General features: G+C 42.5%; 1 protein-coding gene across 1 annotated transcript; it reads right to left on the bottom strand.

Moving 5' to 3' along the window:
* Positions 1 to 11222: 11222 nt before the first annotated feature.
* LOC100438328 (spermatogenesis-associated protein 8) lies at positions 11223 to 13433 on the bottom strand. The gene is made up of 3 exons (XM_002825869.5): positions 13091 to 13433; positions 12576 to 12682; positions 11223 to 11842 (listed from the first exon to the last, which is right to left on the bottom strand). The coding sequence occupies exons 1-3, from the start codon at positions 13162 to 13164 to the stop codon at positions 11721 to 11723; spliced, it is 303 nt and encodes a 100-aa protein (XP_002825915.3). The 5' UTR covers positions 13165 to 13433; the 3' UTR covers positions 11223 to 11720.
* Between the last annotated feature and the right edge of the window lie 1486 nt (positions 13434 to 14919).

The following is a 14919-nucleotide window of genomic DNA, read 5'->3' as shown; positions in this document are numbered from 1 at the left end:
CCCAACAGCGAGAACTACCGTTTTCTCAGAAGAAGAGCTGGGAAACATGGTGACCTGCACTCCTGGGTACCACAGTGGTCTTAGAGGACATGTGCTTCCAAGGCATTCTTATAAATGTCATTTGCTGAAATTAAAATTTAATAGCAGAGTAGGGTGACTGCAAAATCAAATGAATCCTTTATGACTGTAAACGTGTCACCTAATGCTTTCCTTTCATTCATTAAGTATCAGGTTGCCCTGATTTTCCAGCCAAGATAAAGGGTTTTTTCCTTCGGGATCAGTTTTGTCAGGAGCATCAAGACTCTGGAGACTATTTGAAGTGTGAGCAGACCCCTTCGACACTGGCTGCCAGCTCAGGTAAAAACTCCTCTCTTGCCCATTGCTAGCACTCCCGTGTGCTACCCTGATCAATAACTCTAGCTACAAAAAGCATCAAACACCTCAAAGACATCCCAAAGGCACAGGTCGCCAAAGGGAATAAAAAGGAAATGCTGCATATATTAATGTTCTCCTTAGGCCGCCCAGACATCCTTGTAGGCCTGAGGCCTACAAGGGGCCAGTGGTGATCGGGATGCTTAAAATTATAGAGCTGGAACAACATTTCTTTATGAAATAGCTTTTTGAGACTCTAGAGAAAGGGATTCTAGTTCAAAGAGTGCCACTTTCCTGTTTTACAACCTGCATTTTCTCACTTAGTGAAAAAGGACAGACATACAAAACAAGAAGAAAGTAAGACACCAGGGATAATGAAAATGATAATAACAATAACATTATTAAGATTGAAAACAATGCAACTACCTGGTGTTGACAAGGGTGTGCAAGGGGCCTGCACTCCCATCCTTTGCTGGTGATAGTATAAATTAAAAAAACTCTTTCTTTAGGGCAATTTAGAAATATATAGCAAAATTTTAAAAATTTGTGTTCTCTTTGACTCTGCAATTTTACTTTTAAGATTGTCTTAAGGAAATAATCAGATATGTATCCAAAGGTACTTTTATGCAGATTTTCATCGTATCATTATTTATACCAGTAAAGTAATAGAAATAAGCTAAATATGGAAATACAAATTTGATTAAGTAAATTGACATGTGGAATGTGGATATACCATTATTATTAATAACTTGGGAGATTATTAGGTGGAAAAGTGAGATACAAACAGTATTATAGTTCTTTGTTTATAATGCACTTGTGGTCATATTTCTATTTAAACAGAGAAAACGGACTGGAACAAAAAGACCTCTAAAGACAAGAGATGTAAGATATAAGGTAAAATATGGCAGATTTGCTCTTTTTTCCTTAATTTTTTCTTGCACCTCTACATTATTTGAAAAAAATACAAACAAAAAAATTAAAATAAACCTTTAGCATGTCCCCTTAGAGCTACCAGGGTATTTATAACTATGTTTCTCATCTGCTATGCCCCAAAACATATGTAAAGTAGATAATTTGTCTTTCTTTTCCAGGAGATAAAGGTGAAGTGCAGAGATATTAAACAATATCTTAAACTAGCTTTGTAGCTGCTACTGGTCTATGTAAATCTACAATTAGAATTAGTGTCTATTGATATAAAACTAGGTAAACTAATAGTCTGTAAATTAATGAGAATGTATATCTAAAAGCGAACTGAAACAATTCAATGCTTAAAACATTTGTTTTATATTAGTTTATATGTACTTTAATTTTAAAACATCAAATTTTAGTTAGCAAAAGCTATGTTGAGATATAAAATGTCTCTTTTTTTTTCTTTAAGGGTTAAGATGTTGTTAGACTCAGGAGATAGGAAGGAATTGTTAATATATCACATTTTTTAAGAAGGAACACATTCTGACATTTGTTAATTAAACTTTTCTTAAGGTTTAATGCATTGTCAAGATAGGACACATTTTCAGGGAAGCCTTGTGATCTTACCAAGCTTTAAAATAATCCAAAAGCTAGTTCTGACATTCTACCCAGTGTAGATGAAAAGGTATTTTAAGCTCATGCAAATCTAAAGAAACAGGAACATTTGATTCATCCCATTAATTAGTAGGTAACAACATAATGAGGGAGAAACATTGTTTATTGTCTTCTAAAAGGATGATTAATGCAGGTTTAAAAACATTTTTGCTTTTATAAAATTAATACTGTTTAATTACATGAAATTAAAATGTTACCATACAATATAGTTTATTTGGTACAGATGAGGCGAAAGGTCACAATGTATAGCCAAGATCACCTTGTACATTTTCCAATATTGAATAAACATGACAATTTTAAATCACAAATGCTGATGATATTTAAGAAGTTTCTCATGTCTGTTAATTTTAGTTTAATAATCTTCCCTCTGGAGACCACTAGTTTTCCTGGGGTCATAATTCTGTACAATAAAATGAACTGAGACAAAAGTGAGGCTAAAACCCACGCAATGGACATTATCGGATTACAGCAAAGGTGTTATCTGAATCAGCACTTACTATAGCATAAGTAAATGTAATTAGTGCAGAGTGGCTTGGTGGGAAAGAGTACAAAACACGATTTGCTCAGCCTGACAGAGAATCTGGGAAACCAACACCTCTGGTCACATCCTAGAAGGGAGTGTGGTAAACGGTGTGAAAACAGTATGAAAGAGTGGAAAGCGTGAGCTGTGGAAATCAGCAGAGCTTCTCAGCCACAGGATCTTCTGTTAATGTCCCAGTCTCCGAGCCTCACTTTCCTCCTTGGGCAATAATATAGACTGCACCAGGTCTTTTCAAGGCGTGAAGCTGATAATTTATATAAAGAGGATGACATAGTAAAGGTCCTTCATAAATGTTAGTTTCCTTCCCTCTCTCTTCCCCTTTTAGCAAAATATTAGACTATTAGGATTCCAACATCAGACATGGTGGATATATCCATCCAAATATGAGGTACACCAGGAAAACCGTCTAAACTAGAATGAAATGTTGTTCTGAATTGACAACTACAAATAGGGCAAACGTCATAAAACTTCTAGGTATTTTATGTAATGATGGATATTTTTACAGATAAAAATGGAATGCAGGGAGACCTAATAATAAATTCTCTATATTTAAATCATTAATCAGAAATTTGATTTAGGTTTGGTTCTTTGAAAAAGTTATAGAAATAAAACATCATTTGTTTATTCTCTAGAGTCAATTCTGACGCCACAGTGAAAGCAAAAAAATTTATTGAATGAAAATTCTAAATGAAATAAACTACTTAGTTGAACTCTTTGGTTTGTGATTATATAAATGTTGCAGTGTCCACATTACTGAAGAAAGTGAGTTCCAATAATCGAGTTGTTCTGGGAAATGGTCTTGCTGTTACGTTTATGCATGCCTGAGTTTAATCGGTCACAACACTGAGGTCAGCCTGGACTCCAGGCACCATACTACGTACTGAAGATAAAAAGGTGAATAAAACTTGAACCTTATCTTCAGCTCTCTAAATAAAAATTAGAATAATAACTACTTGTTCTTACTTCTCAACGTCTGAAGGACTTCCATATGTCTTTTGTTAACAACCATGTATAACAGTCTTTATTATCATTAATTTCCATCTTAAGAAATGTGAAACTAAGGCTCAAAGAACTAATGCCATTTATTCAAGAACTACTTACTGATTGACAGAAGCTCAAGAGTTAGGCAATACATGGTTCTCGATTGGATTCTGCACCTATTTGAAAAAGCAAACACACTAAGAAGAAAGTGAGAACATAGAGAGTATGGCTAATGATGGATTGTGAATTCCAGAGGGCAGGATGGAAAGGTTTAAGCAGTGGGGAAGGGCAAGAGAAGAGGCAGAGGAGGGGACATGCAGGGGTTCATGATGGTCAGAGTGCAAGAGACAAGGAGTGGGTGAGCCATGGATCTGGGGCTTGTGATGTTGAAGGACATCACCTGAAATAAAGTGAGAGAGGGCCAAGTGGACTCAAGGCAGATATGGTGAAGAAGCTGCAAAGACAAAGTAACATTATTGGGACATGGAGGACATGAGAATATGTGCTTTATAAGTAGATTGGAGAGAGAGAGAATGCACACGCGAAGGAATTACATTGCTAATAGTCCATAAATCTCAGTGAAGTCTGTATAAGTATTGATTGTTCTATTTGTGTAACTTTTCTGTGAATTTGAAATTTTTATTTTGAGACAGGGTCTCACTATGTTGCCCAGGCTGGAGTACAGCAGCTGTTCACAGGTGCAATCATTGCACAATACAGCCTCAAACTCCTGGGCTCAAAAGATCCTCCTGCCTCAGTCTCCTAAATAGCTGGGACTACAGGCATGCATGACTACACATGACACTGCACCCACACCTGCATCTGGCTTGAAATGTTTTTCAAATAAAAATTTTGGAGACAATGCAACCTGTTATTGAGTCAAGACCTGGACTAGACATAAAGCAGAACCTGCATTCAACCCCAGAAGTGACCAGCAATTAACCTCTCCAAACTTCTGTACTTCCCCAAGCTGCCTCTTTCCTCCACAGAACTCTGTGAAAGGAAGGCAGAGTCTTGCTTGCAGAATGGGCTGTGCTGACTTTGTCCCTCCCTCATCAGTGCTCTCAGTCAAACCCTATGCATCTTTCTCTGCATCACACTTCTAACTACGCAAAAGCAAGTAGATGCGATTATAGAGGAAACCCAATTATATTCAAATACAGTTATCAAAATATAATTACAAAATATGATAGAACAAGATATGTTCTTTTTTATTAATGGATTAAATAACAAGATATGGCAGTAGGCCTAATTACTACTATGATTTGAAGTAGTGATGAACATAAACTATATTTTGGGATATCTATAAAGTGATATAAAAATATCTATTGCTAACAAGTAGAGCTAATGCTAACGTTAGTGCAGCTCATTGCCTTCGTTCATAATAGAAAGAAATGCTGAACTTCAATTAGTCATTAGTGACTGTCTAAATTGAGGGACAGACAGATCCCCTCAGGCTATGAATCCTGGGAACTAGATGTACATGCCTTGAGCTCTGTGCTGGAAATTCACCAGGATCTCTCATCTTTATCTTCTGTGACTCTGATAACTCCTTGTAAACTGTGAACCTAAAATTAAGTAGTTGTTAGGATCCCATCGTGCCTTGTGTCTGCAGCTGAAGACTCGACGGCCTAATATCATGATGTATTGTCATGATCTCTCCAAAAGTCATGAGGGGTGTACATTCTTTCATCTTTGTATCATCTAGTGTCTGCCCCTTGATAAATCATTAGTAAGTTTTTGATGAATAAATGCTATGTTTTGTAGATCCTGGCTTTGGTTTTTTGTTTTTTTTTTTTTTTGAGACGGAGTCTCACTCTGCTGCCCAGACTGGAGTGCAGTGGCACAATCTCGGCTCACTGCAAGCTCCACCTCCCGGATGCACACCATTCTCCTGCCTCAGCCTCCGGAGTAGCTGGAACTACAGGCGCATGCCACCACGCCCAGCTAATTTTTCGTATTTTTAGTAGAGATGGGATTTCACCGTATTAGCCAGGATGGTCTCAATCTCCTGACCTCATGATGCGCCCGCCTCAGCCTCCCAGAGTGCTGGGATTACAGGCGTGAGCCACCGTGCCCGGCCAATGTTTTATGTCCAAATAAAGATTCTAGTTATTGCCTCTTCTCTAAAACCCAATTTCAACTAAACCAACCAAAAAAGTTAAGTTTTAACCTAGAATTCACTTTGATGATTTTTTTCAAAATATTTTAAACAACATTTTAAAAATTACTTTCAACTTACCTTCTCCTTTATAATGAGAGTAGGTAAAACAGAACATTCAGGTATTTTACTCAATGTGCAGACAGAGGTTCAGGACTTCACCTCTACTCTGTGTTGACCACACTAAATGTTGAGGTCGAAACCCACCCAACCTCAGTCCCCCTTAATTTATACCCTACCCCATTTAGGTGGCCTCCAATAAGAGTATATGTAATGACATGACTATAAAATACAAATTAAAATAAAACATATGCAAGAAAGGGAAGAGCGAGGGTCAATAAACAAATGTGAAATAGAAAATAGAGGAGTTACAGTTATAATAGTTAAGCCTTCAGGCTTAACTAGGCTAAAAGGGAATCATGGTTACTAATCTTAGGAGAAAAAATAAAACTTCCAGTTCTCAAGGGAAGTTGAATTTTTCCCTTCAAAGTAAAGTTCAAAGTGGTTGTTCCATGGAATCTCATCTAGGAGCACTGAATAGTGATAGTGAAAAGAACAGTATTCTCAGCAACATTCTCATAGCACAAGGTGGTGATGAGTTACTTATGGCTGATCTTGTCACTTCCTTATGACTTGACTATGATCAGAGCGTGAGTTATGATGGACTGGTTTTGACCAAATACAAATTTAAAATCATCCCCTTTGGGATCTGTGGTTGGTAGGCTCATAGGTGGCCTTCTCAAGAATCCCTACTTCCTGGTGTTCGTGCCTTTATGTAATCCCCTCCCCTTGAGTGGTTCTGTGATTTGTTTCTAAGCCTTAGAATATGGCACAGATGATGGGATATTAATTTTGGGATAATGTTACATGAGGCTGTAACTTTCCTCTTGCTCATTTTGCTTGCAGACTCTATTGACTCTCCCTGAGCAGGCTCTGAGGAAGTAAGCCTCCTTACGGAGAAGCCCATGTGACAAAGAACTGAAGGTGGCCTCCAGCCAACAGCCCTCGGTAAGGAAGTGAATCCTGCCCATGACACATGAGCTTGAAGGTGGATTCTTTCACATTCGAGTCTCAGAAGGTACTCCAGCCCTGCCAACACCTTCACTGTGGCACCAGAGAGCCAGAGGACCCAGATAAGTCATGCCCAGATTCCTGCTCCACAGTAATTGTGAGGTATTAAATATCTATCTTCTTAAGCTGCTAAATTTGTACTAATTTCTTATGCAGCAATAAGTAAATAATACACATTTTCAAAAAATTTAGAGCAGAGCATATGCTTTTTCCAGGCTGAATGGACCATCCAGGTGGGACCTGGGAACACTGGGTGGTGGTGTGTTTTCGGTTTTGGTCACTTTTCAATCTTTTGATTGTGATCTCTCATTCCCTCGTCAATACTGACATCAAATCTCAAGCAGAAAAGCCACGGTTAATATGTGAGTAACCTTGCCATGGAGTCAGAGTTATAAACAGAGGTACGATACGTGTGGTGAGATAATTAGAAAGTCATAAAAACTTGAGGGCAAAAGTGGAACATGTGTGTGGTTGGTGATATGATTTGGTTTTGTGTCCCCACCCACATCTCATCTTGAATTGTAATCCCATTATCCGCACGTGTCCTTGGAGGAACCTGGTGGGAAGTAATTGAATCATGAGTGAGGTTTCCCTGATGCCGTTCTCGTGATAGTGAGTGAGTTTTCATGAGATCTGATGGTTTTATGAGGGTCTTCTCACTTCTGTCGGCACTCATTCTCTCATTTCTTTTCTCTCCCGCCGCCATGTGAAAGAGAACATGTTTGCTTCCCCTTCCACCATGATTTTAAGTTTCCTGAGGCCTCTCAGCCATGCTGAACTGTGAGTCAATTAAAACTCTTCTTTATAAATTGTCCTGTCTCGGGTATGTCTTATTAGCAGTGTGAGAATGGACTAATACATTTGGGCTTATGACAGGTGGCATGAAACATCTTCTGTGGGTCAAAGGCTCTCCAGGCATTTTGTCACACACAAAAAAGCCAGTCTGTTTAAAAAACATATACACATGCAGACCCCAAAAGGGACTTTAGGTGAATATGTTCAGTACAGAGAAATAATCTAACTTTTGGAATAACAGATCTGGAATTAAATAAATTTTTCATTTGTTCATTCATTTAACGAATAACTTTTGACTATCTTCCATGATGAAGATAAAGGAGAAAAGAGACCCAGTCCTGCCCTCAAACTCACAGTCCAGCAGGGATAAGAGCTGTGACTGTGTACTAAAGATATACTAGGTACTGGGCTACACCAAGAACTTGATACACATTGGCTCATTTGATTCAAAAAACAAAAGTTTGGTATTATCTCACTTTAACAGTTCAGCAAACTGAGGTTTAGAAGTCATCAAGCAAGTAAGTAGCAAAGCTGGAATTTGTAGAGTCTTTGGACTCTACTACTTGCTTTTGACCTCTGACTGTATTCTTCTTTGATAGTTTCTCACATTACCAAAACAATATCTGTTTATTATAAAACATGTATAAAATATGGACAAATACGTGGAGAGAAAAGTTCACTTGGTCTCACTACCATCTTTATAGCTATTATTCTAAAATGTCTTAGGGATGTTTTAGTGGGAAGATGGATGAATAATCATGTATATGGCCACAGTTTATTAAGCAATTTGTGCTTGATCTTTCAGGTTCTTTGGGGTTTCTTGCTGCAGGGATTGTTGCAGTGACCTACTTAAAATCAGTAGCTCTTTTGACTTTTGTAAAAGCTTAAGCTTAAACTTCTAAAAGAGATGATGCTTCCTTATTCCGAAAAAGGAAAGAGAAGGATTATCTTAACTGGTTTAAAGGAGAAAGAAACTCCATCTAGACAATGAAGCAGAAAATGTCGGTGCACCCTACATGCAAGGTGGAGCCAGCTTGGTGTTGGTAGAGGAGAGGAGCCCACAGAGAGGGCAAGTTGTGTGGTTCACCAATGAGTCTGGACCCCAGACCACAGGGACAGCCCCAGACATGACAGAAAGTCAGCAGCACTTCTGCATCCAAGGCACCATGGGGCCATGTGTGTTGGAATATAAGCATTGGAGAAACTATGCCAGTCTCCTGAGACAAATGGCCTGAGGGGTCCTTACAAAATTTAGGGTCTCCTTGAGATCCAGAAATCCTTGCACACCTCTGAGAAGGGGACAACTCCTGTTGTGACTGAGACAAAATGTCCTGCCTTTCTAGTGCAGAGATGCTCAGAGGGAAGTGGAAAGAAAAATCACTTGATACTTCTGATACCCCTGACTTTGTAGACTAAGACCCACAAAATCCATGCTTGCTCTGCCATCACTGCAAATATTAATTTAGAGGGTATGATGTAGAGAGTGTGATATTGCATAGAGTCCAAGAACCCCTGGTTAGTAACACATTCAGTTGAATGGCCGTAAGAGCAAAATGAGGTTTTTTTGGAAGAAAGAGAAATTCTACCCCAATTCTCCAGCATCGGCTCCTGTCTAGAGTTTTTAGCCTGTCGGCCTGTCCCACAATTTTAAGATTTACCCAACCAAACCCCACAACTGTGTAAGCCAATTATTTGAAATAAAACCCCATCTATCATCTATCCATCTATCTATCTATCTATCTATCTATCTATCTATCTATCTATCTATCTATCTATCTATCTAATCTATCCATCTACCTATCTATCATTTATCTACCTTACTGGTTCTGTATTTTCTGGAAAACCTAATTGATATACTGTCATTTGCAAAACTGAAAAAGGCATCATCTGGATTTATCAAGCACTTGGTATATATAACTCCTAAATGACTTGTTTTTTGACTTTATTAGAGCTTATGCCAGGACATAAGGAGGGCAGCAAAGAGAGAGAGAGGGAGAGAAATTCCCCCAACTCTCTGAAAATTGCCAGTTGGACTTTCTTATTAAGCAAGCATGGGAACTGACATCAGGGGTAGGGTGTGTAGGCTGCACTGGGCAAAGCCAGTGGGGGGCAGGGGGTGGGGTATGCAAGTTGGCATCATCTGGTTATTATGGTTACCTTAAATATTGGGCAACCTGGTGGTCTGGCCAGCAGCAATGGGCTGTAAATCAATTGTTCAGCATTCTTTCCAAAGGTGGGACACTCCACAACCTTGGTTATCTCCTAAGGCCAGTTCCTGGAATTCTTAGCAGCGAGGTAGTCATGTGGGTTTTGTGATCAGTGGGAATGCATAGAAGAATACTCTAGTGGTGATGAGCTGAAGCAAGCCCCATCTCTACTCTGTCTCAATTGGATGAAGTCCTCCCAGATTATCCAAGATAATCTTTATCAAAGTTCAACTTATTGTGGACATTAAACACATCTGCAAAATACCCTCTTGGCAACATGTAGATCCATGTTCAATTGAATAACTAGGTAATACAGTCTAGCCCAAATGACATATAAAGCTAATCATTCCTACAAGAAAGGGAAGACTTGAGCTGGACCTGAAGGATAATTAGGAGACAAAACAAGGACTGGCCTGGCTGTGAGCAGGATCAGTGGAGAGTCCCAGGAGGCTTGCAGCTTGTAAGGCATTTGGTCATATGCAAGTTCTAGAAAGGGCAATCTGGGGAAAGTGTGGAGCATGATGGGGGAGTAGGTTTAGAAGGCTCCAGAAGAGCTGTTAGTCCCAGTCCAAACACTGACAGTGAGATAGGGAAGAGGGATACAACAGGGAAGATACGGAGATATGGAAGACAGAGACTCCACAGGCCTCAGTGGCCCTCCATGTCAGTTACTGCTCATCAATCTCTATGTTCTTTTTGTCTCTCCCTGGTCTTGATGTTGACATCTTTTTCAGCATCATACTCTGTTTGGGCATCACCATTGTGAAGAATCTCTAGTGGGAGAGGCAACAGAGTAGCAACATTGTGGCCGCAGTTGTGTAGAGTGCATTGAATCCAGCACACTGGCACGTACAAGCTTAAACCACACCCTTGTGTACATGTCCCTGCACCAGGATACAGACAAACAGAATTTTTGACTGCAGAAGCTAATTCACTCACATTTTTAATCTTACCTGGAAACTTGTGCAGTTGGAGATTCAGAAAGAGCTTTTAAGACTCTAGCTTTCGAATCTGTAACTAGAAACCTGGCCCATGTATCTTCTGAACAAAATGGAAATGGAATAGTATAGCATAAAGGTCAATAGAGACAGTAGGTGGATAAATATTTCAAATCTCAGTTCTATTCCCACAACAATTCCTGGAGTCTTACCTAGGCAGAGAATGAAATTCCTCTTTGATCACAGTCTGATGAAATTTGTCTTTTTCCAGTGTTTTTGCAACAACTATCACTCATGATAGGTTGCTTCAAGATCTATAATAGTCCCTGAATCTGAAATTCATGAAGTGCCCTCAAGATCAGCCTTGTGTGTGCTGAGTCTTAACTCTGCCCCAGTGGGCACACTGGTCCTTAAACCCCCTTCTGAACACATGCATGCCTGTCTCATGGCCCTCATCCCCCTCATTTTTCTCCCTGAGCATGCCAGGATGGCCCCCAAGCTTGCTTTCAGCTGCTTTTAGTTCTAATTTCAGAAAACAAACAAACAAACAAACAAACGAAAAACAAACAGTATCCTGTATACAGGATTTGAAATTATTTTATTCAGAAAAGTTCATGCTGGGCATGTATGCCAAGCTCCAAGCTAAGCTCCAAGGATCCAGAAATATATGAGAAACAGTGTCTTGCCCTATAGGAGCTCTGGAGAAAGAGAAATGGAGACAATGAAAAGAGCCTAGCCTTGGCCTTGAATAGGGAAACAAAAGGCAATATTGGGGTTTGGCCTTGAGTAGACATCCAGAATACAGCATTCCAGGACTAGCATAACATGCTAGGCTGCTGAGGATGGTCTCTCTTGGAGGTAGTTCAGAAGTGGGAGAGGGAGCTGTGGCACCGGTAGGACAGAAACTTCAAAGACCAGGTGGTGGCGTCTGATATAGAGCCAGCTGATTGCCCTTTCCAGTTGAGTTCCAGGTGGTAAGGGGAAAAGGAAAAGAGACCAGTTCCCTGGGCTGTTAGCTAACTCCATGATGGCCAATGGAAGAGCTTCAGGGTAAGGACACTATTGAAAAATCAGGACCAGCAATATGGGTGAAACAGGACACTTCTCCTCTTTATCTTCTGAATCAGTGGGGAAGCAGATGGCACCCTTCGCCTTTGAACCCTTTGGATCCTTCCGTGAGAACAGCTGTTCTCTGTAAACAAAGAAAAACAGGATAATTAGAGGCAGAATGGCACACAGAGAAAGACATCCCAGATGATGGAGAGGAAAACAGAGAGAATGGGTGAGAAGGAGAACAGTGCTTCCTAAACGTTCTCTCTTCGTATACACAGAGGAAAGATTATCTGGAGAACACATTTGGGTACATGAGCGATTGTCCAAGGCCCATCCAGCCACTCTGGGGACAGCATGCATCGCTGTCGTCACAAACCTGTAACCCATGCTGACCGAGAAGCTGCAGAATGATGCTGCCATTCCAAAGGAACAACAGGAGAGAAGTTGCGATCAAAGGCAAAAATAGAGACAAAGGACAGGAAGCTACCTGGGATAAGAAAGGCCAGAGTGAGCTTGGAGAGGGCAGAGGCTGCAGAAAGGGAGGAGGCTCAGTAGTGGGCAGCTGACTATGCTTTGAGCTATCACCGAGGCTCCTCTGGTTTACAGTTCTTAAAGGAGAATAGGCACCATCTCAGGAAAAGGGAGCAATGAGTAAATATGCACGAGCAGCACTTGAGAGTGAGGAAGGGAGCAATCAAGGCACTGGAGAGGCTGGACTCTGGATCTCCTAATAAATGAATGAGGTCCTCTGTCTCATCCCTCCCACCATCCCTGGCAGCACCCACCCAGGTTCAGGAAATGGAAAAGGGAGGAAGTCAGGAAACTGGAGTGTTGGCTTTTGAGGCACAGACTCAGCCCTGCCACCTACTTACCTTCCTTTGCAGGCCACACCAGGCCCTTGAGGCCTCCTGGGCCACCCTTGAAAGGCCTCCAGCTGCAGGGACATGTCATGGCTTCTGAGAAATGTCGCGACGAAGTTCTGCAGGAGAGAACACAGGAGTGTCAGGATGTCCCCTCAGCATCAGGAGCCCACATTGAGTGAGAGCCTCATGGACTTGGATTTTGGGAAAAGCTCATCTCTGGCTTGAGTGGGAGGTGCCTCAGGGCTGGGATCTCTTCAAGCCCATTTGGGAAATCTGGGGTGTTTTCAGCTCCTTTCACCAACCCTTCCAGCCTGCCCAACTGCACAGGGGCTGCTCCTCTTGCCCTTACCACCTGCCTCTCGTGCCTGGCCCCAGCCACTGGTCTGAAGGGGCTCTGACAATTCACATTAAGAGACTTAGCAATGCTGCAATTTCATAACTGTCTTCCCACAAAGAAATGGTAGCCTAATAGGAGCCAGACCTACATCTGGATTTGGAAACCGCAAGGGCGGGACATCAGATACCTAGGACAAGGCAGCCTCTGAATAGAGGGGGCAATTTCTTGGTAGACACAGGAGTTTTCCTGGGCCCCTGACATCCCAGCCGGGGCCACTCCTCATGCCCTTCCTTCCCTGAGGCCCAGGCTGCCACTAAAGACAATGATCCCAGAAAGACACACAAGTGGATCCCTGGGCTTAGCGGGGATGGAGCAGCCCAGTCTGAACAAGATGCGTGGGCTGGCCTTTTAGAAGCCCCTTCTTCAGGAGAGTCTTGCACTCAGGAACTACATGGGAGAAGTGAAGTGAGTGCTCTAAAGAGCAACTGCCAGCACATGCTCGGAACCCTGTGGGCTGCCCCAGAGGCCCCAACGGACGCAACTGCCACTGGGTGGGTGGGGGAGGGGTGGCAGCTTGGGCAGCCAAGGGTCCCCGTCTCCTACAAACTTCCTGCACACCTGGGGAAGGCAGCAGCTCTGGGGTCTGCAGGGGGGCACCTCATGGTTCCCAACTCTCCTAGAAGCAAAAAGGGATTCAAAGAGGCCCACTTGATAATCTGTCAGGCTGCACAGCAGTGAGGCTTCCTCCTTTAGTAGGTTCTTGAAATTGTATATCTATATACAAATAGATAAATATACATATACAATATACAGGGTGGCTGCAGGTTTGCTACAGCAAGGCAGTGGGTGAAGGTGACGGGTGTGCAGTGGTGGACTCTGGAACCCCCCAAGGGGCTCCCCTGCTGGATGCAGAGATGGAGCCTTTGGGCGGCTGACCAAGACAAAAGGGAAGAGGGACGACACAGAAGGCAGGGCCGCAAGGATGCTAAGTCCTGCCGTCCCATGTAGGCCAGCATCCCTGATCTATCTGAGCCTCAGTTTCTCTGAAAGGAAAATGGGTCAAGAGACAAATACACAGGAGGAAAGGAGAAATCGTGAGGGCAAAATGTCCAGGGTGAATGGAGGGAAGGAAAAAGTTACGGAGATCAAGTAGAACCACAGACAGGAGACAGCCTTTGGCGAGATAGGGGTAGGGAGGTAAAAGAGAGGGGAAGTGATGGGAAGCCAAGAACTGGGTGGCAAGGAGGAGGAAGCTGAGAGTAGAATGGTGGAGACCTGGGGGAGGTAGAATCAGGAACCAGGGCTGAAATGCCGAAGAAACAGCTTACTGGACTAGTCAGGGTTGGCTGGGTGGACCCGGGACGTGCAAGGTGTTTTCTTCTCGTTCCAGTCAGAGGCAGGAGACAGGGAGTGAAGGGCGCTAGCTAAGGCAGGACAGGAGGAGGACAGAAAGCCCAAAGTGTCTTTCTCCTGTCCCCTCATCCTCTCTCCCTCCAGCCCTCCCAAAAGCCTTGCCCCAGAAACAAGTGAATGGAACCCAAGAAGGTGGAGTTAGAGGGATGGGGTCTGGGCATCCTTTCGAGAGAGAAATGATAGCTTAACAGTGATCAGCTGAATGGCCAGGAAACTTCCCCATAATGGTGGAGGGCTGAGCATCCAGTACTTTAGCCTAGGGGAAGGGGTCAGGCTTGAGGTCTTCCCAGACTCTTCAGACTCTAGCCGAGGTCTCCTGTCCATGGAAGCTCAGGTGTGAGGGAGACTCAGAAATGGCTCCCAGGTGGAGGAGATTGAGCTGCCTCCTCTGGGGAGGCTGCTTGAAGCCTTGTGGGTACAGCACAGAATAGCCAGGAGAGGGGGGTGCCAAGGCGTGCCCCCTCCACAAGAGCCCCCATGAGGCTGTTCCCAAAACTCTAGCAGGAGCACTTCCACTTTTCCTTCCTCCAACCCCAGGGGGTGGGAGAACTCCCTCTGGACCCAGAGAAGCCCTCACATAGTCCTCCTGCTGGCCAGCTCTGC

This window comes from Pongo abelii, chromosome 16 (genome assembly GCF_028885655.2).
Source record: "Pongo abelii isolate AG06213 chromosome 16, NHGRI_mPonAbe1-v2.0_pri, whole genome shotgun sequence".
Classification (NCBI taxonomy): Eukaryota; Metazoa; Chordata; class Mammalia; order Primates; family Hominidae; genus Pongo; species Pongo abelii.
Note: the sequence above shows the minus strand (reverse complement) of the source record. Positions and strands in the feature narration are given on the sequence as shown.